We start from the raw sequence: 27,704 nt of genomic DNA on the forward strand, positions 1-27,704 counted from the left end.
ATTGTAGAAAATCGGAACCAAAGCACTGAAAAAGTTTGTATATTTTTCTGTTTTTAATAAATGTTTTTGTTGTTTTTTTTGGAAAACCTGATGAGGCCCAGTCCCCAGACCCTAGCTCCAGTGGCCCCCAAGTAAATTGCGTTTGAGACCCCTGCTGTAAAGTCAACTGTAATGGGCGGTGGAAACAGGGCTATATCAGAACAATGGAGGATGATCCTTCCTTTCCAGTGTTCAAACAAGCATGAGATACTTACACAACGGAGCAGGCGTATGAGCCTTTCTGTGATTGGCTCTCACGGATGAGGAAGGTTCCATCACATTTGCCCCTCAGCATTTCCTCAGCCTGGGTGCGCTTGATGTCACCCACATACCAGGTGCACTCATCATGATGGGGCGAGCCCTCGTCGTCCTCCAGCGAGTATGAGCTGGAAACATCACATGTAGGACATTTTCACTCATTTGTATGTCTACAGTGGATGAATTAACAAATGTGTTACAGTACCCGGCAAAAGTATTTGAGCTACACTTACTCATCAGCATCGTTTTTTATGCCGAGCCATTCGTTAATCTTTTTCTGCCTTGTACCCTTCTGCGTCAGCCATCTGATGAAACAAGAACAGCGCACATTTAGTGCAGCTACAGCACAGAACATGGTGAACAAGCGTACTAAATGAGTTGCATGTAACAGTATGTAAGCTATTAAGCAATAACTACAGCAGTGATTTTCAACCACTGTGCCGCGGCACACTAGTGTACCTTGAGAAACCGTCAGGTGTGCCGTGAGGAATTATCCAATATCACTTTTTATAATTAACATTTATCAATCATCATTTGCAAATATGATGTCAATAGCCATTATGTCAATAGTATACATGGACCCAAATATTCCAATTGCATTTGGTTTATTTGCTCAAACGGAAAGAATTGAACAGGGATGGAATATTCCTTTAACCAATCCGATTGAGGTATCTTGTACCCGCTCAAACGGAAAGTTGTCAGGGTGTTTTTCTTCTTCTGTTGTTTATTGGCGGTTGGCAAGCAGCTTTCGTGTGCATTAGCGCCATCTGTGAAACAGAATCTAAACCCTTCTATACGCCATTCACAAGTGCAGTTTTATTAAAAAAGAAAATATATATCTATATAAAACATGTCCCGAGTTTAATTATAAAATATTAGCAAGATTGAATTTGATCTTTTCCCGTTTAAATTGATCCCGGGTGCGTTCTTTCAGCGCATGCTCAGATATGACGTAACACGCAGATCCAGACGTTCTTCACTTTTAAAAATGGAGGCCAGCAATCGGCACTGGACTAAGCAAAGTTTGTTTTTGATTCAAACTAAATTTCAAGACTAGACAGACGAAAAACTGGCAATACGGAGTTATTCCAACAAGTGAAAGAAAAACTTGGGGAAGCCGGTATCACGTGATGTTGATGTTTACGTTTTACTGGGCATGCCCTATTGACTATTCTGGTTGATTTTCACGGCGCATGTAGACAAGAGATTGGAATATTCCTTTCCATGGATACCATTGTTTCTCGAAAGGTCATTGGGAAAGAGAAAAAGTGGTGATGTAAAAACGTGGCTACTGTGGAGTGTCTGTGGTGTAAAGACTGGCAGAGCAATGTAATATTGGTCCGTGTGGCAACACCTACCTTGTTCCTCCCATAGACCTATTGATGTACGTGTGAGGTCGTGGTGACATTTTGGAACATTTTTGGTTAGTGGTGTGCCACAAGATTTTTACAATGTAAAAAACGTGCCGTGGCTCAAAAAAGGTTGAAAATCACTGAACTACAGTACAGAAAACATAGCATTGATCGCCCTTACATTAAATATTGGTCTCTGATCTTGCGGAGCTGCATGAGATCTGGCTTGAGGCTGTTCATCTTCTTATCAATTTCTCTGTTATCCGAGACCTGCTGTCTCAAGTCCTGCTCCAGCTTTCGCTTGCTGTCATGGATCTCCTTCACACGAGACTTCAAACGTTCAGAGTTGCTGTGAATCCTGATCAGAGTGGAAAAAATATATACAGTATTTCAATAAAACCACGTTCAACCATCAATAATATCGTGGTAAAACACACTCACTTCTGAATCTCCTTTTCATTGCCTTCACGCTGGAATCGCTCCAAAGACTCTTTGCTGTAACGCTCTTGAGTCTCACATTGCTCTTCAAATATTTTGATGGTCTCGTTGAAGGCCTCAATGGCTGTGCGTTTCATCTGCAGCTCCTGTGGTCAAACAAAATATCATTGTCCATTCATCTATTTTCTACTGTTTATCTTGTTCAGGGTCACGGGTGATCTCGAGCTGATCCCAGTTGACTTTGGGAGAGAGGCGCGGTACACCCGGCACCGGTTGCCAGTCAATCGGACTGGCCTGGGATGATAAGGATGTTGATAAGAAATTAATTAATTAATCACACCACAAATGAAAATGAACCCAATAATTCTTCCAGCCTCGGTTGAAAGTGTGCATGGGTTTCAGCACCTTGGTGTGTTTGTCACAAAGAACAATGTCATACAGTCTCTTTGCCGCGGTGGGTGGAAGTGGGGCCGCTAGAATACACACAGTGCAGAAGAGTGTAATGTAGTAGAAATTAAATTAGTACATTGCAATATTTTGTCTTGTTTTTTTTTCTAGGGCTGTCAAGGTTAACATGGTTATAAGTTAACGCAAATTGTGAATAATGCCACAGTTTTTTTTTAAATGCATGATTTCGGTCCACACCATAGTTTGGAGAAAGGCAACAGTGTTGCAGTTGATGTTGTGCCACAAGTGTGAATGAATATGGAGCAGAAATGAACAAAGAAAAGAAGTTGTAAATGGTGCTGGAGTACCGCAAGTTATTTATTTATTGCCATTTATACAGTGGTAACTTGACATACGAGTGTCTAAAAGAACAGGTTTATTTGAGACACAAGCGGTTTTTTTTTGTTTTTGTTTTAATTGAGCTAACTTGAGTTACTAGCTGTTAGTTGCGGCCAGACACAGACACGAGACAGCTTTTTTGGGGGGCTTTTTTGTTACCATGGGAACTATTTTGTGTCACCTTGGTAAACAGGGACAAGTGCTGAAGTGAGCGAGCAAACAGAGCGCTCAATGTGATATCAGTAAAGGCTCGCATGTGAATTTATTAGTGTCATTATCATTTATTAGGAATTTATTAGCATTTGTGCTGAAACTGCTGTGCTTGTAAAAGAAGACAGAATAAAACCTGCATGTTGCTGTTGAGTATGCGTGTGTGTGTGTGTGTAGGTGTGTGTGTGTGTGTGTGTGCGTGTGTGTGTGTGCGTGTGTGTAGGTGTGTGTGTGTGTGTGTGTGTGTGTGTGTGTGTGTGTGTGTGTGTGTGTGTGTGTGTGTGTGTAAAAGAGTGTTTCAAAGTATAAATATAGCCTGACTGCACTATATGGTCTGAGTCCTACTTCTGTGAACTACTATCTCTTCTTGGGCACTTTATTTTTTTGTAAGTTGACTATTTATTTTTCTAACATCCTGTTTTCTTTTCACTTAGTTGGTGGGTGTGTTTGTGAACCTTCACAATTCGATTTTGTGAGATCATGGAGAGAATTCTATTTAAGTCAAGGACAGTTGATACTATTTGACAATTTAGGGTCTCCAAAATAGCCTAGCATGCATAGTTTTAGACAAATAACTGGAGTACCCGGTGCAAGGCATTAGCTTTATTATTCCTATATCACTGAATAATACAGTAATGCAATTATTTGTTGATCTTGGGTGTTAAAACATTTAATAAAGTATTAGCAGTTGCATGTTTTGATATTTTTTAGTACATTATAATGTGACACCTCTTCTTCCTTGCCATATTATGCGCATGCATATTGAACCCCTACCTGTGACGTGCGTGTGTACTCCTCGTACAGGGCGTCGTACTCGCGACTCTTCTCCTGGTACTGCTCGTGATAGACCTTCAGCTGTTCACCAACCTCCTCGATGCTGTTCTCTTTCACCAGCTGAACGGCGCAGATACAGCGCATGATCATTGAGAAACACGCCGTCACATGGGAACATGCTGTGTTGCACCAACCTGTTGGTATTTTGAAACCGGGTACAGAAGTTTGGTGTCCAGCTTGGCATTGTACTGGGCCAAGGACTCATGGCGGTAATGGTTGATCAGCTCAACTACAGACAGGAAGGTGAGCGGCTCTGAGAAGCCGTAACGGCCATCTCTGTGGTAGATCTTTATAAGTTTGTTGTTCCCGCCTCTCCTGTTGGGGGAACAGAACGTTGGAGGGGGTAAATGCTAACACCAGTCATACAAAAACAAATTGAATTCCGATTTAGGGGAACTTAAATCAACTTTCTTCACCTGAGCGTAAGAGTGTACTCTCCCTCCAGTTTGCTTGAGGCATCTCGAACTAGAAAGGTACCATCGGGGGTGTCTCTCAATTTCTCATTTACCTCCTCCCTAGAAATAAAAACATTTCCCATCACAACATAAACCAATAAACTTTGATAAACCACTCACTATCAAACTAAAGTTTCTGCATTCGAGTGAGCATCGTCTCCCAACAAAAGAGCAGTTTCAGTGGCAGATTACTATCACTGTCCTGTTCCACTCAAAGACTGAGCATATCATTCTACCCCCACGCCATGTGGCTTTTTAACACAAGAGGCAGAGCAATAAAAACACACACGGGACTGGACTTATACTGGATGTATTATTGTAAGACAAAGTTGAAATGATCTGTTCTGAATTTATTTATTTTATGATATCACCTTGGGGACCTAAAATCAAGTTATCAATAATGATAACAATAACAATACAATGTTCAGTCGAACAAATAAATCCAAATTCCAAGAAATAATCATGACCCCTTTTGTTTTTAGAAGTGCTGCTGACCTGGAAATTTCTCCCCAGTACCATTCTGCATCGCTGAGAAGGGTGCTTATGTCCGTCATGGTTGATGGTGCCATTTTTGACTTTGTTGGCTTTGCTGGAAGAACTGCAACATAAAAAAAAAACAAAAAAACATTACAGCACTAATGGGGTACATGCAGACAGTCTTGTTAAAGCTACACAGCTAAAGCTTGTTACAAACTGGCAATCAATGCATATTCCAAGAGAGAAAAGCACGATCATGTACAGTGAAAATGCTAAAAGTGAAGAATGATTTGCTGAATTGTAAGTAAATGGAGTTACCTGGCGGAGTGAGGTCTTGTTCTGCAGTTCTCTCTACCAGAAGCCTTTCCACTACAAGAGCAGGTAACTCTTCATCCAAAGACAACCTGTCAAAGTCATTGCTTAACAATAGAGCAATACTTAGTTAAGAAGTCACGCTTCTACAGTGTGACTTACCCCGAAGTAGAGAGACCTGTTCTCATCAAAAGCGGTCCAAAGATCTTCCCCAGCGTGTGCATGTCCAAGCTGTTGCTGGCCTGTGCGACCTTGGCCAGGTGTGCAAGGAGGTACTGCAGGGTGAGACGGTGATGGAGAGGGACGGTGGTGGCGCTCTCGAGGACCTGGCTTACCTCTCTATCATGGCTGCCAGCTACGGCACCATCTATAAGAGAGATTCAAAGGCTGAGCTGTGCTTTTAAGCCAGACTTTACATCATTCATTGGTCAGTGTTTCCTACCTGTGGACTGCTGTAGGACCTGCCGCTGCTGTGTGATAGCAGTTTGGAGCTGAGCGTATGTACAAGCAGGGATGACAGGGGAAGGGAGGTCTCTTAGGTAGTGCATGACACACTCTGACAGGATGGCCGCATCCGTCTGACTGATGTCACTCTCTGCGCAGAAGAGTTTGAGCTTAGGAATTACATACATGCGTGGCGCTCTATGCAAGTATCATAGAAGTACTAGTAGGTTAAGAACAAAGATACTGATTACTGCACACAATTCACTCACCAGGACTTAGGCTGTGGACTGGGTTGTCTGAACTAGCAGTCATCCTGTACAGAGTTGTAGAGTCCAGACCTGAGAAACACAGAAAAGGCATTATTCAGTTTATTTAGATAACCTCTTATGAAGTCAACTGCTTGAGGTGGCGACAGGAGCAAGAAATCTGAAATTTTAACCTTTCGACATTTTACACCGTCATCTACCACTTGGTGATGTCTCCAATTCAAGGAAAAGAACTCCTGTTAGATAAACGTTTTGTAAGCTTTTCCATATACGGGTACATGCCAGTTTGAGTTGTTTTCCCTCCTGTTTCTACAAGTGAAAGACGGATGACAACATTACTCATTTCCAATGCATAAAATCCTCCAGGAAAATTGGGTCTAGACAGTTTGCATCGGGAAGGCAATTTCTTGAGACAAGCCAGTCTCTCAGCTAGTTGAGAAAACCTCAACGTGCAAGCAGAGTGTGTGTATCCAATTCATGGATGCATTTCAGCACCATTGCTACATTAAACTATTTACATTCAGAGACAGACCTCTTGCCGCCCCGGTGGATATCAATATTGAGATTTTTTCCCGCATAAAAGACATTTTTGGCAGGTGCCTCAAAAACAAACGTTGGTCTTCTGCCTTTGCAGTGTTGCATGATACAGTTTAACAGTCAAACGTGATGGTGCATGTGTCTGTTTACGGTTAGTTTGTAAAACTGCATTGGATTTTAAGACAACACAAAAAACAGAGTAGCGTGCATTTGAATATCTGGGTCATTGCAACATTCATTCATTTTCTACAGCTTTTTCCTCACGAGGGTCGCGGGGGTGCTGGAGCCTATCCCAGCTGTCTTCGGGCGTGAGGCGGGGTACACCCTGGGACTGGTGGCCAGCCAATCACAGGGCACATATAGACAAACAACCATTCACACTCACATTCATACCTATGGACAATTTGGAGTGGTCAATTAACCTAGCATGTTTTTGGAATGTGGGAGGAAGCCGGAGTACAAGCAAACTCCACAGAGATTCGAACCCAAGTCTTCGCCAGCTCCTGACTGTGTGGCTAACATGCTAACCACTTGGCCAAATGCGAAATTTGTAAATAGTTCAAGGTATTATTCATTCAGTCACTGGGGGTGCTGGAGCCTATCCCAGCTGTCTTCGGGCGAGAGGCGGGGTACACCCTGGACTGGTGGCCAGCCAATCACAGGGCACATACAGACAAACAACCATTCACACTCACATTCATACCTATGGACAATTTGGAGTGGCCAATTAACCTAGCATGTTTTTGGAATGTGGGAGGAAACCGGGTACCCGGAGAAAACCCACGCATGCACGGGGAGAACATGCAAACTCCACACAGAGATGGCCGAGGGTGGAATTGAACCATGGTCTCCTAGCTGTGAGGTCTGCGCGCTAACCACTGGACCGCAATTATTGTCAATTTGATAGCACACAAGTACAGTATCACTGCATAGCAAATAAAGTCTAAATATACATTTTATTGTCTGCAAACCAGTTGACTACAATGAGTGCACTGTGTAATAAGTGAGACGGGAAGTGGTACAGTTTTTACAGTCTCAGCACACGAAACTTTAATGTAGAAGGCCTTCCTGTGATTCTTGATACATGTAACAAATCCACAAAGGAGGCAATGTCACTTGTACACATGCAATTCCACGCATGTATGCCTCCCTGACTGGATCCGCTTGTCTGTACGTCCACACTTGTGCAAACGCTGGCATGAGGGCAAGAGGCAGATGGCGTGAGGGAGACAGTCGCACATAGATGGAAAGACAGCGAGGCGGACAGAGAGCCAGACGACAGACGATTCCGTTGGCCGACAAGGCCTTATAGGACCTACCTCTCTGCTCTATGGCTTGGATGAGGCTGACGAGGGCCGCGGGAGCCGTTTCTGGTGGTGTGAACTGCTCACTCAGGTCCGGCACTGAAGCAGCTGAAACAACAATACAAAGCACTGTGTTACACTTTGACCACAGAGCCTGCCGGGAGCCGCGGGGGTGCTGCGAGATTGACAGCAGCACAGCGAACTGGGAGCATTTAGATACTGAGCAAAGAGTATACAATGTTAAAGGATACATGACTATGCAAAGGTCAGCAAATAAAGAGTAATTTTAGCTGCCATTTCACAAGAAGCACAGCTGTCTAAGTAAGCGTTACCTTCACTTTTTCCAGCCTTCGTGTACAGAACTACTGGACATCATTTTTCAACTTTATTTGCATAGTACCTTTCTTAAACCACAAGTCCCTGCTCAAAAATGACAAATGAATTGAGTATTTCTCAGCATCTTGGTATCAAAATAAAGCTAACACTAATGGGATTTCAGCAAATGCAATATGATAAATTATATTTTTTCAGGGCAACACAGACAGCGCCCCACAGATGGTGGTTTTAGCTTTTCTGTACAATAATACAGTAAACCTCGGATATATCGGATTCAATTATTCCCACTGATTTTGTCCGATATAAGCGAAATCCGTTATATGCGTATACCGGAAAATGTCCGTTTTACGCATATATCGGATTTATAGCCGGTATATGCGTAAATCGGATTTTATCCGTTATAAAAAGGCACTTCCTTGACTATGTTTCCAATGTACCTGGACGCGCAGGCAACGCTGCAAACGCTGCAAATGCTGCAAATGACGTCGTATAGCGGCCTGTCACGATTCGGCGAATTGGAGCGCCACGATGCGGCCATCCGATATATGCGAGGGAAATTTAATGGAAATGCATTGGAACGGAACTGGAGATTTTGTCCGAAATAGGCAAAATCCGTTATAAAAATCCGATATATGCAATGAATTTTTATTGGAAATGCATTACAGAAAAATTGGTCCTTTTTTTATCTGTCCGTTGTGAGCGAATTTCCGATATATCCGAGTCCGATATATCCGAGGTTTACTGTAATTCCATACAGTAATCCAAAAATGCTAAACTATTGTGTAAAATAACACTGAAGAGGCACAGTGGAAGTGTTTAAAACAACCTAGTTGGGGGGGGGCTAGCAAGTGACCATTTTCTTATTGGTCTTTAGGGCTCTACAAATTCTGCCGAGCAACAAGTGGCCACAAAAATGTGTGCTATGGCCAGGAAAACAAATTTTACAAATTTCCCCACTGAGGGACGAATAAAGTCATATCTTAATCTTAAAAACAATCACAGGAATACATGATGCTGTGGCTGCCACTTGGCTAAAAATAAATGGCTGTTTTTCATCAGAGTATAACTGCATATTAAAATATTGTTATTAATTTTAAAATCTGCGTTCAATGACAAAGAATATGTACCATAACCAGTAAGAGTTTTTTTCGTTTTGAGTGAAGAATAACACAAGAAAGTGAAAGGGGAGGAAAAAAAAGAGCGATCCCGTTTTCTTGATCCCCCCCACCCCCTTTTCTTTTCTCCTGTTGAACTTTCTCTCCACCCCTTCACTCTGTTCTGCTCGCTGCTTCGCCTTAGCTCTTTGCGTGAGTGGAGCACAATAAAGGATTTAATCAAAACTCCTGAACAAGCAAAAGCCCTGTGGCAGTACGCCAGGCATGGCTCAGCCAGGACATGCAGGCACGCAGCGCCTCCTATTCGGTCCCGGGGCAACACCGTGAGCAGGGTGGGCAGGGTCTGACCGGGGCTTGGCAGTAGGCTTCTGCTCCTGTTAAGTCGCTGCTGATTATTAATTTGGGGAGTTCAGACAAGAAAAGCTGTGTCAGCACATTCCATTCTCGCTCTCTTTCTCTGGTACTTGTTCTCACTTTCCCTGGAAGTCTCTCTTTCTGTCCTTTGCTCCTACATTCCTTCTTCCGCTTCTCTACAGGACTCCCTTTTTTATTTTACTACCTTTTGTTCTCCTAACGTTTTATCCAACTTCTCTTTTTTCCATTTCCTGCTCTCTCAGTTTCCATGCCTGCCAGTTAAACATGAAAACTTTGCCAGCGCACACAGAGACAAACCTCCACCTCTTCTTTATCCCTGTAGGCCATCTGGACTGGTAGGCCCCCTTCCCCCTCTTCTTTCACTCACACTAGTATCACCCACTTGGGTGTACTTGTGCAGTTCTCACATCTTGCATTGCCACAGATACTTTACAAATTACAATACGTTCTATAAAATGTGTCTCATGTGTTTAGAAAAACATGGACATATGTGGGTGCTGCCAGACAAGTCATGATACCCCAAAAAGTGGAGGACTTTGGTAATACACAATCACAGCATATCGTAGCATCTGAGTAATCCGATGAACACATGAACACACTATTGCTATCAGCACTGTCTTAATATGCTACTGTAGTCAGTGCTGAAACTAAACCTTATTTTAGTGTCATCTTTTGAAACCCTTTCTTAAGACACAATGATATGTCTGGAGGACAGGAAGCAAGAAAAGCAAGAAAATAACTATAGAAAGAACCTCCTGCATCAGTGAATACATATTTTGCATTTTATTCCAAATATTAGTGTGTGTATATATATATATATATATATATATATATATATATATATATATATATATATATATATATATATATATATATATATATATATATATATACACACACACACACACACACACACACATATATATATATATACCTACATACACATACATATATATTAGGGTGCATCAAATTTGAATGGGAAATTTTAATTTCATAATATCAATTTGGCTGGCATTCCATTTTTTTCTAATGAACATAAAAATGTCTTCTGCAAAGTTTTGAAGAAATCCATTGAGATTTAGGGGTGCCACCTCACACATAAACCTTTGTAAAATTTCAGAAAATTTGCAATTTCTAGTCTAATTGCGAAAAAGTTGACCTGGAAATGTTGAGTACAATGAACTTCTATACAGCATCATTTTCTATATGGTTATTAAAGTAAATATATTTGTTTTCTCTTTGGGCAGATTGGGTATTTCTCAGTATTCAACTTTCAAGATTCTCCATTCGTTTGTCCTATTGACAAAATGGCGGTAAATGGGACATGTTCACATGGCCTTACCCTGAATTGTATGTAGCAGTGATGGATATTTGACATACATATAAAAGTTTAAACACTTTGTTTTTTATTTAATTTGTATTTTATTGTAAACACAAGGGGCAATAGTAACACATTTAAATAACAAACCCTCTCTGCTGGCAAACTCACTACAAACTCACAGGGATAAGAACATTAACTAAACTTCAAACTTAATTGCTCAGTCTATTGTAAATATGAAGCATCAGTAATACTGTCTACTCTATATTACTGTTGTTGATGTTAGGCTTGCTCAGCTATTAGCTAACTGTCATTAGCAAACTGTAGCTAGCTAATGTTAGCTACAGTAGGGGCAATGACCACCAAATACCTATAAATATGACTACAAATCATTCAAACCACAAATTTGCTAGTAATATGTAATAGGAGTATAAATACCAACAAAAACATAAAGATCACCTCAGAGTTCTTGAGCTGCAGTCTTTGCTGACCTCAAATCTCCATGGCGACCATTGAACTGTTCACCACTTTATTCCACAAAAACAGATGTATGGTGGCACCCCTAAATAATCATGTATTGGAAAAATATTTCGTACGTGTTGTTTCTACATATATTGGAACACTTTAAGTACCCAGCCATATCAAAATTCAATAATTGTGTTTTTGATGCACCCTAATATATATATATATATATATATATATATATATATATATATATATATATATATATATATGTATATATATATATATACACACACACACACACACACACACACACACACACACACACACATATTACCACTTCCACACTTCCACTTCATAAGCTGCTGTGTCTTCTGAATGCAGAACACCCCTGACCTAAGCCATTTAACTGTGGCTACATGTTGAAGAGATTGGACCAAATGTAAACAGAGATTATCATGGGGTCTTTGTGCAGTGAAAATGTTAACGTTGTGAAAAGCACTTAAAGGTTTTGACGTCAAACTACGGCGTTGCTCCTGGCGTCCCAGTGTTATAATTCACACAGCTGCTGAAAGTCCATGTCATGCAAACAAAGGTCGGATTTAGGACAACCGATCAATGCTGCCATTTGTCTTGGGCAAAAACCCTCCACAAACTTATAATCTCAGCAAACACCAACAGTTTGGACCAAAATCCATTCTTTATGGTGCTCATTCCTTTGCCTCAGAATAAATATACACTAGACTGTCAAAATACAGATGCAGCAAAATGCAGAACTTATTATTACTTGTGGAGACAGGCTGGATGCAATAAAGCAGGCAAATGGAAGGATTGAGTGAATGATTTACCATATTATGCTCTTGAGGAGGAAACGGTTGCACTCAACATGCAAAACAAACTTTATTTCACAACTTATTTCTCGCCACTCTATTAAAGTGCAAACACACATACAGGGACTATTTTCTTCATTCAACCCTTTCCTGGCATCCTGTCAGGGTTGTGGGAAGGCAGACAATTGCCACCAGTATCTTAATAAAAAGTGTACAGTGGGAGATGTTGCGTGACAAATAGGAGAACCTTTCCGCTGAAAAAGCAATTATTGGTATATGTAATGCTTGACAAATCCACATTATACATTTTTCAAGGAAGTAAGGTCATCGAAAGTTTTCTTGATACATTTTAATCAACAAATCTTAAGTTAGCAAGTCTCCTAAACACTGACAGAGCTAGTCTTGAATGACATCTGCTTTCCACAAAGACGCAAAGTGAATGTCGCAGATCCTGTCTCTGTGTGTTTGCTTGCTGCGGCAGCGGACAAGGAAAAAGTAGACAAGATGAAATGAAGCTACGCGAAACTAAACATTTGTTCTGTATGTTCTCCATCAGTACGCTTACGTAACACAAAAGTAGCTGGCTCGGCTGCATTCTCTCTCCTAGAGTTCTGAGGCAGGACCAAAGCATCTCCAAGAACAGAGATGAAAGCTACAACAGACTTGTGAAATGTCATCAAATCTTGTAATGTATTTGTAATATGTGGATATGTAATATTTATGTTGGTTTCAGTTGGTTTGAATTTTGCGGCTTCACTCACGGTTATTGAATGCGGCCAGTAATTAGTTAAAAATATGGAAATATAATTTTTATTGAGTTTTATTGAGGCAGTTTTATTGAGGCGAATGTTACCTTTCTTTTTGTTCCCTAAATTAGGTATTTGCAAGCATACAAATGGCCATATGAACTAAAATACAAATATAAAAGACACATTCTAAGATGATGATGAAATGTATGATACTCAACTTTGAACCCCAAAGTCACTTCATGTCCGTCCCTCATTCTGGTGCCCCAGAGGAACATATTTCTTTCTTAAAGTTCAAGTCTTTTCTGGAGAACTGAAAGTAATTTGTAGGAATTGGTAAATGTGTCTCAGACCAAATGGCCTGTGGAGTTCCCCTTGGGTCAATCTTGGGACCTCTATTGTTCAATGTGGATATGCTTCCTTTTAACCTGCTGGTAGGCAGGCGCAATGTGTCCTACCAAAAATATGCAGATGGCACTCGGATCTACTGCATCAAACAGATCACCGAAAGCAAACTTTCTCCAGCTAAACTCCGACAAAAATGAAAACAAGAGAAAGTGTTATTAGAGACTCTTTGTCTAAAACCTAATCATCAGGTTAGAAATCTAGGAGTGATAATGGACTTAGATCTGAACTTTAACAGCCACATTAAATCATTATCATCGGCTTTTATTTTTTTTATCCTTTTTATTATCGGCTTTTTACCACCAAAAAACATGGCCAAAATCACGGAGATAGTGCCCAAGACAGATTTAGAGAGACTAATCCATGCCTTTGACTCCAGCAGGCTACTATAACGGGCTCACTGGGCTCACTAAACGAGCTGTAAAACAGCTGCAATACATCCAGAATGCTGCAGCTCGAGTCCTGACTAGAAGCAGGAAATATGGCCAGATCAGTCCAGTACTCGGGTCTCTGCACTGGCTTCCTGTCGCTCAGAGAATAGACTTTAAAACAGCTCTACTTGTGTACAAATCTTTCCATAGTCTTGCGCCAAAGTACATCTCCCTGAGCGCCATGAACCATCTCAGGCACAGAGAAGCTCAGGGAGGAGTCTCCTGTGGGTGCCCAGAGTCAGAACTAAACACGATGAGGCTAAAATCTGAAACTGTCTTCCAGAAGATGTGCGACAATCCTCAACTTTGGCAATGTTCAAATCTGTTCTACTGTGCATTATGACAACTGAAACTTTATCTGTATTCTTCAATTTTAATTCCATCCATCCATTTTCTATATCTTCATTACGTCACAGGGGTTAAATGCATGCTAAAATGCATTTAGTAGGTGCTAAACTGGTTATATAGGACTATAACTACAAAAATATTCAATTTCGAAATAAGGAATCCTACTGCACGAAAATCCACTTATTGGTAATGGTAATGGTTTTATTTCATTTGAACATGCATCAGATTACAATTGAGTGCATCCCATAATCCGTTCCCAGTTCCACATGTCCAAAAGGAGTAGGAAGAAGCAAAGCTTATTAAATCCCACCCCTCCATCTGGTACTTTTACAATCACTAACTGTTACATTTGTTCACTTCCTGCTTTCCATAATACAGTTTAAGGTTTTTTTTTTGTTTGTTTGTTTTAATAATGCACCTCGTACCGAAGTAGGAGGTGATATGAGCATCCAATGCCATAATGGGTACCATAGTCAGTGTCAATATAGTGATATATATATATATATATATATATATATATATATATATATATATATATATATATATATATATATATATATATATATATATATATATATATATATATATATATATATATATATATATATATATATATATATATATATATATATATATATATATATATATATATATATAGCACATCATGACTGGTTCAAGACTCTTCATCCTTGTATTTAGCAAACATCAACTGCTTGTATTGTTTCTTGAATTGGCTCATCGTTGTGCATTGTTTGATTTCCTTACTCAATCCATTCCATAGTTTGATTCCACATACTGAAATGCTATGGTTAGCATAACGTAGTCCTAGCATAGAAGTGTTTCAAATGTACTTCTTCCCTGAGATCATATTTCTCCTTTCTTGTAGAGAAGTATTGGATGACATTTTTAGCTAATTGCTTATTTTTAGCCTTATGCATTATTTTAGCTGTTTGAAGATTAACTATATCAGCAAGTTTAAGTATTTGTGGTTTTAGAAATAAGGAGATAAGGAGAAATAAGGAGTTAATATGTTCTCTGTAGGTTCCAGAACTTATTGGTTCTGGATTAACTGCAATGAACAAGGAATTGCTGTATATACTGTATGTTCTGTCCTTTCAATTTGTTGTATGCCATATTCCAAAGGTTAAGACAGGACAGCTTCCATAAAGTGAGAAACTCAATCCAACTTTGCATGAACTAGTTTTATTTCTATTTTCTGCTCTACATCTGCCCCATTTCATCACGAGTCTTTCAATGTCCAAAAAGCACCATGAGGTTCAACGTGAGAAAGACATGCTGGTCACTCCAAACATGTGTTTCTGGTGTTCAGTGGTGACAAGACCAGTTGGTGTCTGGCTCACGAACGCTGTGTAACCGTCTGTAATGCTGCCGGTCAAGTTTCATGGCTGCATGTCTTCGCTGCACCCCGACTAAACAGACACGCAAATGTTTCATGACCGGGCAAGACCGTCTATTCCTCTGTCACGACATGCTTCAACGCCGCACGTGTACAAGTCAGCCTCAACGACCCAAGTCAAACACACAGATGATCGACACACAAGCCTGGATCTGGTTACGCTACTTTGCAAATATGTGTCATAAAATATGGACAAGAAAAGTAACTAAGAGTTTTCTGCATTAACTTGACTAAAAATATCTTTACTTCTCCCACCTTGTCGACATCATTAGAAAAAAGAGAAGTCTATAAGTATATGAATGTGTTATAACTGATGCATGGTACATTTCATAAAAAGGCTCTAGATCAGGGGTCTCAAACTCAATTTGGGGGCGGGGGCCACCGGAGCTAGGTTCTGGGTGAAGCCGGGCCGCATCAGGTTTTCAAAAAAAAACCAAAACGCATTTATTAAAAACTGGGGAAAAAAAATCAATAAAAAAAACTATCTTCAATGCTTTTGCTTCTTCTATACCCTACACTTTTTCAGTACTTTGGTTCCGGTTTTCCACACCAAAATATCTGATAAAACATTCCACTGTTCTCAAATATCTTATTTTTTATTTTTCTATACACAAAATAAGATAAAAAAAAATAAATAAACAAATTAAGAATAAAGACAATAAATCAATCAATCAGTAATAAATAAGTAAAATAACAATAAAACAGCAAATAAGAAAACCGTAAGAAACCACATACAGTTGGTAGAGAAATAATTTTTTTCAGATTCAAATTTACAGTATTAACAGTTATTTAACTTAAGTTTATCTTGACGTTTATTTTCCGTTTTATTCCAAAATAAATTCCAAATAATTTCCTGCATTTATTTGTACCCAGCTTCATAAGCCTTTAGCTTCATTGCTAATCCAAATCAAAACAGGGTGGGGTAACAGGGTAGGGTAACAGTATAGGCGGGGCAAAATCATGTTAATTGTGTCCGGTGTGCACACAGCTTTAAGCTGTCATTTCAACATTAAACTTTGGTATCAAGGTGGGGGCCTCAAACTAGCGTCTCGCGGGCCACAAGTTTGAGACCCCTGCTCTAGACACACTCAAAATGCTCTAAAAACAAGAGCACATCAACCAAGTAAGATACAAAACTGGCCCTGTGATTGCTTGGCAACACTGAAAAGGACAAAAGTAAACAATGTATGGATAGATATGGATGCGATTCAACTCCATGCAGAATAAAAAAGATAGCCGAACATGCAATTGCGGATACCTGCAATTTCATCCACAAAAAGATTAAGCTCGCTTTTAGTTGGTTTAATGAGCAAAATCCCCACAGCTGAAGTGCACTGGCTATGGCATGGAAGGAAGAAACATCCTGGGCTCATAACTTCCCTTCCTTCGTGCCAACAATAAGCACCTCCACAAAATGTGCCTTTTCAGTCCCTGCTAGTAGAATCATTAATGTTGAAGTCATAACATAACAGCGTCATGCTTAAATTATTTTCATTTACTGCTCTGGCACTGAAAAAAAAAATGAAATTGAAGTGCTGCAGGAAAATAACATTTGCTCTAGCTGTGCAAAGTGAAACATGTATAATGTTCAGGAATCAAACACAGCTGCTTCTTATGCTTGCAGACGGGATGGATGGTGTGGCCTCGGCTTTCACCATTCCTCTCACCTCCTTCCCTTTTCAGCTTGTCCGCATCTTTCCCATTCTCTACTGTCTCAGCCCACTCTCCCACCCCCTTCATGGGTTCTTTGAAAGTGTTTTCCTAGTAGCGTGGGGGGTGGGAGGGAGCGCAAGTGGAGGCCTCTCCTTTCTGAGAAATGGCCTCGCTTACATGGTTTATGGCGGCCCAGAGACAGTATCAGACGTGTATGTGAATCAGGCAGAGAGGAGGGAGGGTGGGAGGCAGGGGAGGCTGGACGAGGAGAAGGGAGGAGTTTGCAAACATGCCAGGCCATGGTTCATCTCAGCAGGCAGTTAAAGTGAGGCCAGGGAAAGAGTGGTTCAAAAGAGAATATTTTTTTGATATTGGTGGGGCTAAAATGTCGTTTAATTTCCACGCTGGGCAAAAAGTGAGTTTGGATGTAGCACATGCTTGATGCTTAAGAAAGTATGTAAAATAATTTGGTTGCTGTCTTTAAAGTATATCTACATATAAAGCAGGGGTCTCAAACACAGCCCACGGGCCAAATGTGGCCCACAGGACACTAGTTTGAGGCCCCCGCCTTGATATGAAAGTTTAATGTTAGTGCGGCCCGTGCAAGTTTGATATGGATGCTGTATGGTATCATGTACCCAGAAAAAATTATTACGTTTGATTAATGTTCATGTTAAAGGTTAAATAACTGTTAATAGTTATCCTTCCTATCCGTGTGGAAGTGGTAAGTTTTTGGCTATTTAAGTTTAAAGGAAATAACTTGAAGGCTACCGTTTAGGTCGCTAGCTCTCTAGTTTGCGAGTTAGCATGTGTCTCAAGACCCTGCAGTTGCGCAATATGTTGTAAATAAAAAGAGTATAAATGTCACGATAGTCGTGTTTTGTCATGTCTACAGGGCTCTAATAATGCTTTGTTAATTTTAATCTGAAAAAAATAAATTTGTCTACCCACCAACTATATGTGGTTTCTTAATTTTTAATTATTTGCCGTTTTATTATTATTATATTTATTTATTACTGATTGATTGATTTTCTTTATTCTTGATCTTATTTTGTGTAGAAAAATGAAGATATTTGAGAACAGTGGAATGTTTTATCAGAGCTTTTCGTGTAGAAAGTCGGAACCAAAGCAAAGTTTATTCATTTTTCTGTTTTTAATAAATGCGTTTTTTTGTTTGTTTTTTTTGGAAAACCTGATACGGCCCAGCCTCGCCCAGACCCTAGCTCCAGTGGTCCCCAGGTAAATTGAGTTTGAGACCCCTGATATAAAGTGTGTCTATAATTTGCAGTTGTCCATTTTGTAAAATGGGATATTTACACAAAGACACACTATAAACCTTGCAATCCTCCCTACACTCAATGTTCCCAGCATCACTCGTTACCTCTGGTGATGAGACATAAGACGCTTTTTTCCCCCCCAGAGTTCAACAACTGCTGCGGTCCAAGCTGTAGGAATTCTACACTTGATCAAATTTACTTAAAAGGAAAACTGCAATCATCCCCCCATCATCCACAATCCTTATATAAAGACGTGAACGCACGTCTTGCTATTTTCTGTGCATTCTAAAGATAGGAAAAGAGCAAAAAAATAGAGGTAATTATTGCACATAATAGGACACACCTACGGTGCCTGGAAAGCCCTCAATTAAAACCTCCAACAAGGTTTTATGGTTTTATATGCTTTTTTACCATGTGGTAACAGGCACATTCATGATAACGTGATACTTACAGCATTTTGCCGTATTTAGGTCTTTTTAAGGCAGGGGTGCCCATTATGTCAGTAGCAAGCTACCAGTAGATGGCCACGTGTAAACATCACGTTGTAGATGTCATATGACATCAGTCAACTGACATTAAGCCTCCCTCCTGATTCGCCCTTGCTCCCCCGCGGTGATGCAACTTTAATCTTTATTATTATGATTATGGTTGAACTAACTCAGTGTTAAGATGCCTATATCGCTAACAAAAGTTATCCTTTCACTTGTAGCGGATAGTTATGTAGGAAAAAAAAGTCAACTAGTTGATGGCTTTACTTTGTGTCATGAACTCCACTATAGAAATATGTGTTTTATACACTTACATATCTTAAAACTAATATTTCATAATGAATTGGAAAAGTTTTGAATATGTTGCCTTGACTTCAGCTGCATTGTCTTTTGCATAATCATTGTCAATTTTTGCATGTCGATAATGTTTGATAGCAAATGCTAACAGGAAAAAGTCAAAACAACAATAAACAATCTACCATTTGACGACCCTGCACCACCTGAATGGAAAAAGCACCCCAGATCACGATGGAACTCCTCCCACTGTGTGAGGTAGAAAATAACTCAGGTGGGATCTCCTTTTCATGCCAGTAATGTTGGAAGCCATCTGGACCATCAAGGTTAGTTTTATTTTATTCTCCACCTTTCAATGTCCCATGTTTGATGCTCCCTGCCAAAAGTCTAAACGGGTAGTTTTGTGGGGTTTGAATTCGTCTTTAGTTTTTGAAAACCCTTTTCCCCACAGATGCCATCACTTAAAGTGCTCCATTCGGCACCAGTGAGAGCCTTGATTTGGGTCAAAGACCGCCCTGTCTTGATGGACAGCCAATCAGATCCTCCGGCTCAGCACAGTTGTAATTGTTTTGGATCTACCATTGGACTTCTTTGTTCTGTAATGCTCAGGATATTTAATACTATTTTGAAAGACTGCTTTACCGTGTCCAACCTCAGCAGGTTGTTTAATGTACATTTAATAGGTCAAGATGTCTCTTCTCATTGTTATCCTTTTGCTATACATTAAGCTCAAATATCAAGAAAAATATCTCTGTTGAAAACACCAACGGCATCTTAAATATAGTTATATTTATGGCACACTATGCATTACAATTTGATACATACAGTATGCTGGTACCAGTTATTAGAATTTGTCAAATGACTGCAGTGTCTTTTATTCATGCCCTGCACCGCCGCCTTCTCTCTTCCTTCTTTCCCACCAGCCCTCTGAACTAAGGTTTCACTCAGTGCTACTGTCTCACCAAATCACAAACACTTTAACGCCTGCTGCCCAACTGGTTTGTCTCAGTGCCTGTCAAAGCACCAGGACACTGTTGCCGACCCCCCACAACCCCCAACAGCTCCACCTGCCTTTACGGGTGAAAGTAAATCTCTTGAAATTCAGAGGAGCACTGGAAACGTTGGTGATGGGCATCACAAATGTTGTAAGCTGTATTATTAAGGCTATTTTTCACAAAAGAAAACAGATAATTTAATTTTAAAAGCATGCACTTGAATGGGGGCCACTGTACTTTTCAGTGTGTAATAAATGGCCAATTGGCTCGAGCGGAGGTAAAGCAGAGTTCACAGCCTACATGCTCAGCGCCAAACTATGGCCATCTGTCAGAAAAGCAGGGAGAATTACAGTGAAATACAGCTTTTGACCGGGGAGGAATTTAGGGTTTCGCGCAAGGACATTTCTCCTTTTGCTCCTCTTGCCAAACCACAATAATAAAATAATCATCTCAAGGCATACTGAAATGTAGTCATGTTTTAAAGTGACATTAATTTTTCTTTTCAACAGTACATTTAGTGAGCTGAAATCCAGAAGGTGTTGCCAAGGTGTAAAGCTTCTTTGGAATTAATGAACACTTTATAGTCCCAGAGGAAATATCTATTAGCCTGTATTATAATGAAATGGTAATCAGGTTTAAACGTGCAATATAGAGAATTACATCAAGTGTATATTAACAGACATTAATACAATCAACAACGCTCTTTTCACAATATCAATTTGGTCTCAAAGGAATCAATTTCCATTGTGCTCAGATTCTGTGTTTAAATTTGTCCAAAATGCTGAGTTGTAAAAATAAATACATTCGACAAAGAAAAAATAAAACAGAAGGGAATCCCCGGTCTCTCGGCGTAACGAAGGGGTGCTCAAAGCTAACAGCTGCTACCGAATGTAAACAATAGCGCAAGAGGTAAGCTACAAACGTAACAAGATGAACATCCATAGCTGCACACTTGCTTGAGGAGTCAGTATGGCACAAAAAACAATAGAGTATGTAGGAATAAAGCACTTAACACTAAAAATGCCGCGCAAAATACAGAGCTGCCTTCACGAACTTGCACTAGGGCGGCGCCATATTGAAACATGAGACCTCCACATCGAATCCAGTCCATATCGATATGAACGATATGCTTGTTTTTCATGCCGTGCTTAACAGAAATATCTATATTTTTTAAATACCGATATAAGTATTACATATTATTATATAATTATTATTGAATTAATGACAATGGTTTAATTTCATTTGAACAATCATCAGGTTACAATTGAATGCATCACATAATCAGTTCACAGTTCCACATGTCCAAAAGGAGTAGGAAGAAGCAAAGCTTATTAAATCCTACCCCTCCATCTGGTACTTTTACAATCAGTAACTGTTACATTTGTTCACTTCCTGCTTTCCATAATACAGTTTAAGGTTCTTTTTTGTTGTTTTTTTTCCCCCGGAACAAAAAGCAGTGGTATCATCCGCAAATAATACCAGCTTTAAGTCTTTCATAACTTTGGAGATATCATTGATGTACAATTTTGGCCCCAGTATTGACCCCTGGGGAACTCCGCATATAATATATGAACTTGCAGATGTGTATTCTCCTAGCTGTACGTATTGCTTCCTGTCAGTACTTCCTGTACTTTGATGCAGTTCACAAATAAACACTGTGGGTGTAAAATAACAAATTCTGGAATATGCAATGTCAATTTTAAATAATCTGCCATATATCCAACCTTTCAAAAAGCAAATACCAACATGAGTTCATGTCTCATTTTCAGGCCAATATGAACATCCCTAACTAAAACGTACGCACTGAGCTCTACCAAAAAACACTGTATGCTTTAACAGAGTGTATCGGCACTAAAAGGAATCAGGAAACCGATGTTTGTCTAGATGGGACGAATGGAACAGCGGGGTGGCTCGTTGCAGACGCTGACGCAGTATAGTATAGTGTAGTGTTAATGAGTCGCAGGCTGGGCTGGCATCACGCAGACATTGTTAAGTTCAATTCACAAACAGGGCTTGTGATGATAAAAGCAGAGCCACACAAGTTTTGGCTGAATGAGTCTTTGATTAAATCCTAAAATGGGAACATAGGTTATAAGTCACATGTGTGTGTGTCAAATAGTCTAAGACAGGGGTGGGCAAACTACGGCCCGGGGGCCACATCCGGCCCGCCAAGTGCTTGAATACGGCCCGCCTGTTCTTTCCAAAGTATTTCATTTAAACTCAGCATACAACCTGGCATCATGGCTTGAGCCAACCTTTTGATGGTTGAAGTAGCTGGTTTATCAATTTCGTTATTTGATGTGGTCTGTTGTTTACAAAAAAAGGGACACAAGCACATAATAATAATAATAATAATAATAATAAATATAAAAAATATATATTTTCCAATAATATTAAATAAATAATAATTATATTAATAATACAATCAATAAAATATTATTAATTATTACCATTAATAATATTAATTAATAATAATATTAAATTAAAAATAATTAATATTAATGATATTAATTAATAATAGTACTAAATAAAAATAATTATTGAATAACAATAATAATCATTATTATTATTATTATTATTATACATTTAATTTCTAACACACTTTATATCAAATAAATAATTTCAAAGTGCATGACACTTTTACATGTAAAACGTGTGTGAAATATACGTGTAAAAATTGACCGTTACGTGTAAAATATTATAGTCTGGCCCCCCTGTCAATGTTGTTAAATCAATGCGGCCCACAAGTCAAAAAGTTTGCCCACCCCTGGTCTAAGATAAGCAAAGGAATAAACTTCCAAATGGAGAAAAATTCATGACAGTCGGCGCTTGCTACATTGTACATTGAACCTACACAGAGATACCCAAGCGGAGCCTCATAGCAGTGCCACTGGAGGTCTAAATAACAGTCACTCACCGCTTTAACAGACAAGTACTAATGAGTGCTAATAACATAATATACATAATAACGCTCTGCGATGGCAACATGACATGAGCACATTTCTTTTTAAAAACCGTAGACTACACTGATTAAAAACAACACAAGTGTCCTTACCTTGACATGTCTCTGGTCTTGGAGTAGCAGGAAGCGGTCGCTGAGACCGGGGTTGACTGGACGGGAGAGCCATCTTGACGGGGCCCACATATTCAACATACGTTCCAGGGAAGTCGCCTCTCTGCTTGGAGCGCTCGTTGTACCCGAGGAGCCAGCCGAGGCATTCAGGCTTCTCCACGCATCCCTCGTGGTAGTTCTCCATGGACAGGAGCGAAGCCTTGCCCACGATCAGGAGGTCCCCCGGCTGCAGCTCCAAGTCTTCTTCCTGGTCCTTGATGAATGTGTAGAGGGCACGATACTGGAAGCCTTCCGTCGCCATTTTGCTTGAGAAGAACTATTCAAAATGGCCACCGACAGAGCGTTATTTGGCCTGCAATGGCTGGCCTCGTGCAGGCCGAGAAACCAGGAAGGTTTATGAGTCACTAAAGATGATGTTGTAGGGTGGTGTGGGGAAGCGAGGGGTCGATAGTCACCCAAAGCTGAGAAGCATTTTCACAAGTCTGACCTTCCGACTGCTATTTCAGACCTGACCGGTGTTGGTAAAGTGGTGCACTTTCCTCAGCTTGATACCCCGGTTGAGCCAGATGATGGAGCAGAGGGAGAGCGTAGGCAACATGCTCCTTCAAGCGGCGAAGACCTGCTGGCTGGATGCTATTGGATCAGCCTGGTTTCAAATTTGCCAGTGGAGGGCTGTGCGTTGCTGGCTCCCCGCGTTCGAATGAAGTGGTCTAAATCAGGAGTACCAGTGGCAGAGTGGGACGGTCTTTAATCCTCTTCGCTTCTGCAAAGCTCCCACATGTTCTGGACAGGGATTATGACCAACCTGCAGGACATTAAAACCCCAAAAAGAGACAAATGTGAAAAGTGATCCAAAAATATGCTATTCAAATTCTATTTACATAAAGTGCTAGCATGGAATCCAAAAAGCTGCTAGTAAATAATGGATAAATATAGCAGCGCATACAGTATTTAGGTGAAACGAAGCCTAAACGTGTGCATAAAAATGGCGAACAGTGGCCGCTCCATGCATTTGTGTAGTCTTCGGTAGGGACAGCGATCGGATGATGCTGCTGCGTCACAACCGACAGCAGACTGAGTCCCTGGACAGGAGCCTCCACTCCCTCCACGCCACATTCACACACTCACAGCTTTAACTGAGGCACCAAAATTTGCTAAGAAACGTGAACTTTGACTGTACAATCAACATCTCTGCAAATGATTGCGTGTTCCAAGTAAAATGTTTTCGCAGAACAAAGAATGCGAAAAGAAAGAAAAAAAAAGACGGATCTGCACTCAGGCTGGGGGTGGGGGTGAACTAGAATTTTCTGAAACATGCAGAAGCCTTCGCAAACAATTTGCTTTCTGCAGGAGAGAAAAAGAAGGCAGCTCTGTGTTGCCTGCGAAATATTTCTGGCTTCATTCTGTCAAAAGAGCTAAATCACTCTCTAGCAAAATGACAGACAGAGAACGGACGGTTAAGTCAAGCAAAAAGCCAGACTCATAAAACAAAACAAAAGTGTAAAAAGGCACCAAATTATGGTATCAACAGTGCATGCAGTAAAAAAGGACATAATGCAACACACAAAATTAAAAAAGCGCAAAGCCGAGTACAAAAGTACAGAATATGAACAGCATAGCCGCTTCAAAAGACTATAATTTTACATCCAACACACATATTGGTATAGAAAATCGGTTATTGGCAACATTTCAATCGAAGTCTAGAGACAAAATATGTGAAAATCCTTTTCCATACCATCTCAAAGGCGAGCAGGCCCAAACGTCCCAAAGTTACATTCTTGAAATGGCAACTACAGAGAGGGAAGAGATGGCGAGCGAGGAAGAGGAGAAGAGATTAGGGTTTTGCAGATTAAGAACAACATCTGCAGTCTGTAGACCAGCCAAGGACAATGGTCACGTTAGCGGTGATGCAGGTATAGATACAAGCTACGACAGCCTGAAAAAGTCCATGCAAGTTTTGGTGTTCTGTGGCAGGAGTTACCAGCTATTTAAGGCGATGTTTAAAAAAAAAAAAAGAAAAAAACGCCCCAAACCAAATAACCATAGGCCTGGTTTGCAAGGCCCGACGTTGTGCAATCAGTTAAGAAAGACTAGCCGAATGCTTGCAGTTTTGAGTGATACACTGCAGACTCTACAATAAAAGTAGGTGAGCACAAGGTATAAAAAAAACCCCGAAAAAACACCACCACCTCAACAAACTGGTTAGCATTGGATAGCGAAAGGCATGCTTTGGAACCATAGTCCACATGATACTGTGGTCCCTTCACGACAAAGCCAAACTGCAAATCGTTCGGATTCTCAACGTCATTTGTCCTATTTGAAAAACAAAACGGGAGCGATCGAGGAGTTCTCGTGCTAAGAGGATGCAGCTGAGTGCAACACTCACCCCACTTTTGGTTGAGAGAGAAGCCGGACAGACTCAGCCAGACTCTCCGTTCCAACATCCTTCCCAGTCGAGAAGCAAGAGGTGCCAGGCTAGACACGTGGCACTGGCATACCCAACCACAGCCCGCAATCCTCACACCACCATAACCCCCCCCTTAGCCCTACCCCCTCCCTTCTCCCTCCACCTGCTCTACACCCCCCCTCCCCAAAACACCCACAGTCCTGCCTCCGACTGACACCCCCCTCCCCATCCTCACTCAGCAAAAAAGTCCCATGGTTTATCTGGTTGCTATGTCTTGTTTGTTTATAGTCCGAGATCTCTGGCGGGAAACAAGTTGAAGAAAAGGACGAGGAAAAATTGCCGTGCAGGGAGCGTCGTCGTGCATTAATCCGTTTTTTACGACTTGCTTCCAGCACGCGAAAAGTGGTGCGAGTCATACAAGGTGAAAGAAGAGTTGTCTGAGTCGTGCTGGGATAGTGCTGAAGCAGCTCGCCGTGCAAAGCGGCAGCTGGCAAGCTCACCATCACCAGATCCATCCCTCTCTTCCGAGCAACTTTCTATTCAGTCAGAGGAGAGCAAAAAGAAAGCAGGGAAAAGACAGGAGCACTTTGCTGTCAGCGGACTCCAAACGGCTGAGGGAGACCACAGGAAAATAATTAATGAATAGGCAGCAAGTAACTCACTGTTGCTAGAGCGAGGGAAAGCTCTCCCTGCGACGTGATTGGCTGCCGCCCTGACCATGTGCTACCCAGTCACCAGAGAAGCCGGGCAAATCAAGGAAACGTTCTAATATTAGAAAATGTTTCTAGGCAGCCATCATACATCTGACCCAAACAACTACACCTTTACCCCCCCCCCCCCCCCCCACACACACACACAAATGACTTTTCCTTCTTTGCATCCTTTATCATTTGCCAACATTTTGTCTCAAAAGGCGGTTTTTATGTCACATGATGAGGATGAAAAACATAACATGGAGTCGAGTAACTGGGTAAATAATACTGTAATCAACCTCACATAGAAGGAAGGCTGGTATATTAATGATATTACATCAGGGGTCTCAAACTCAATTTACTTGGGGGCCACTGGAGCTCGGGTCTGGGTGAGACTGGGCCGCATCAGGTTTAAAAAAAAAAAAACACATTTATTAAAAACAAAAAAATTTTAAAAACATCACTTTGGTTCCAATTTTCTACAAGAAAAGCTCTGATAAAACATTCCACTGTTCTCAAATATCTTACTTTTTATTTTTCTACACAAAATAAGATGAAAAATAAATAAACAAATCAAGAATAAAGAAAATCAATCAATCAATCAAAAAACGGCAAATAATAAAAACTTAAGAAACCACATATAGTTGGTGGGTAGACAAATTATTTTTTTCAGATTAAAATGAACAAAGCATTATTAGAGCCCTGTAGACATGACAAAACACGACTATAGTCACATTTATACTATTTTTATTTACAACATATTGCGCAACTGCAGGGTCTTGAGACACATGCTAACTCGCAAACTAGAGAGCTAGCGACCTAAACGGTAGCCTTCAAGTTATTTCCTTTAAACTTAAATAGCCAAAAACTTACCACTTCCACACGGATAGGGAGGATAACTAACAGTTATTTAACCTTTAACATGAACATTAATCAAACGTAATAATTTTTTCTGGGTACATGATACCATACAGCATCCATATCAAACTTGCGCGGGCCACACTAACATTAAACTTTCATATCAAGGCGGGGGCCTCAAACTAGTGTCATGCGGGCCACATTTGGCCCACGGGCCGCGTATTTGAGACCCCTGTACTACATGATAATACAATGGAAATTATACAAAGTTATGGATGGAAATTATTTTTCACGGCAATTTCAAATTGTACAATTAGTATTGTCCTAATATTAACTTCAAACTTTCAACCATACATGACTACAATAATTATGTAAACAGAACGCAATGATTCAGGCTTATTAGCAATGAATAGTTAGTTCAAGATAAGATGATACAAATTTGCATTTGTGACATTTTATGTGCATAAAACTT

General features: G+C 40.3%; 1 protein-coding gene across 5 annotated transcripts in view; it reads right to left on the reverse strand.

The window, feature by feature from the left end:
• The window catches only part of LOC131125484 (phosphatidylinositol 3-kinase regulatory subunit gamma-like), a 39,941-nt gene that overhangs the window by 7,545 nt on the left and 4,692 nt on the right, over positions 1–27,704 (reverse strand). Inside the window, exons 1-16 of one of the 5 annotated variants that reach the window (XM_058067087.1) lie at positions 25,662–25,799; positions 25,011–25,065; positions 23,258–24,080; positions 7,728–7,820; positions 5,875–5,943; positions 5,604–5,756; positions 5,324–5,528; positions 5,168–5,253; positions 4,868–4,970; positions 4,334–4,432; positions 4,052–4,232; positions 3,858–3,977; positions 2,091–2,233; positions 1,831–2,007; positions 531–602; positions 255–425 (exon numbers count right to left, since the gene is read on the reverse strand). In XM_058067087.1, the coding sequence (XP_057923070.1) occupies positions 255–425; positions 531–602; positions 1,831–2,007; positions 2,091–2,233; positions 3,858–3,977; positions 4,052–4,232; positions 4,334–4,432; positions 4,868–4,970; positions 5,168–5,253; positions 5,324–5,528; positions 5,604–5,756; positions 5,875–5,943; positions 7,728–7,820; positions 23,258–23,576 (1,991 nt within the window). In that variant the 5' untranslated portion in view covers positions 23,577–24,080; positions 25,011–25,065; positions 25,662–25,799. Of the gene's footprint in view, positions 1–254; positions 426–530; positions 603–1,830; positions 2,008–2,090; positions 2,234–3,857; positions 3,978–4,051; positions 4,233–4,333; positions 4,433–4,867; positions 4,971–5,167; positions 5,254–5,323; positions 5,529–5,603; positions 5,757–5,874; positions 5,944–7,727; positions 7,821–11,315; positions 11,346–23,257; positions 24,081–25,010; positions 25,066–25,661; positions 25,803–27,704 lie in introns of those variants that run through there. The other 4 variants (XM_058067089.1, XM_058067090.1, XM_058067088.1 and 1 more) reach the window with 4 other exon arrangements.

This window comes from Doryrhamphus excisus, chromosome 3 (assembly GCF_030265055.1).
Source record: "Doryrhamphus excisus isolate RoL2022-K1 chromosome 3, RoL_Dexc_1.0, whole genome shotgun sequence".
Taxonomy (NCBI): domain Eukaryota; kingdom Metazoa; phylum Chordata; class Actinopteri; order Syngnathiformes; family Syngnathidae; genus Doryrhamphus; species Doryrhamphus excisus.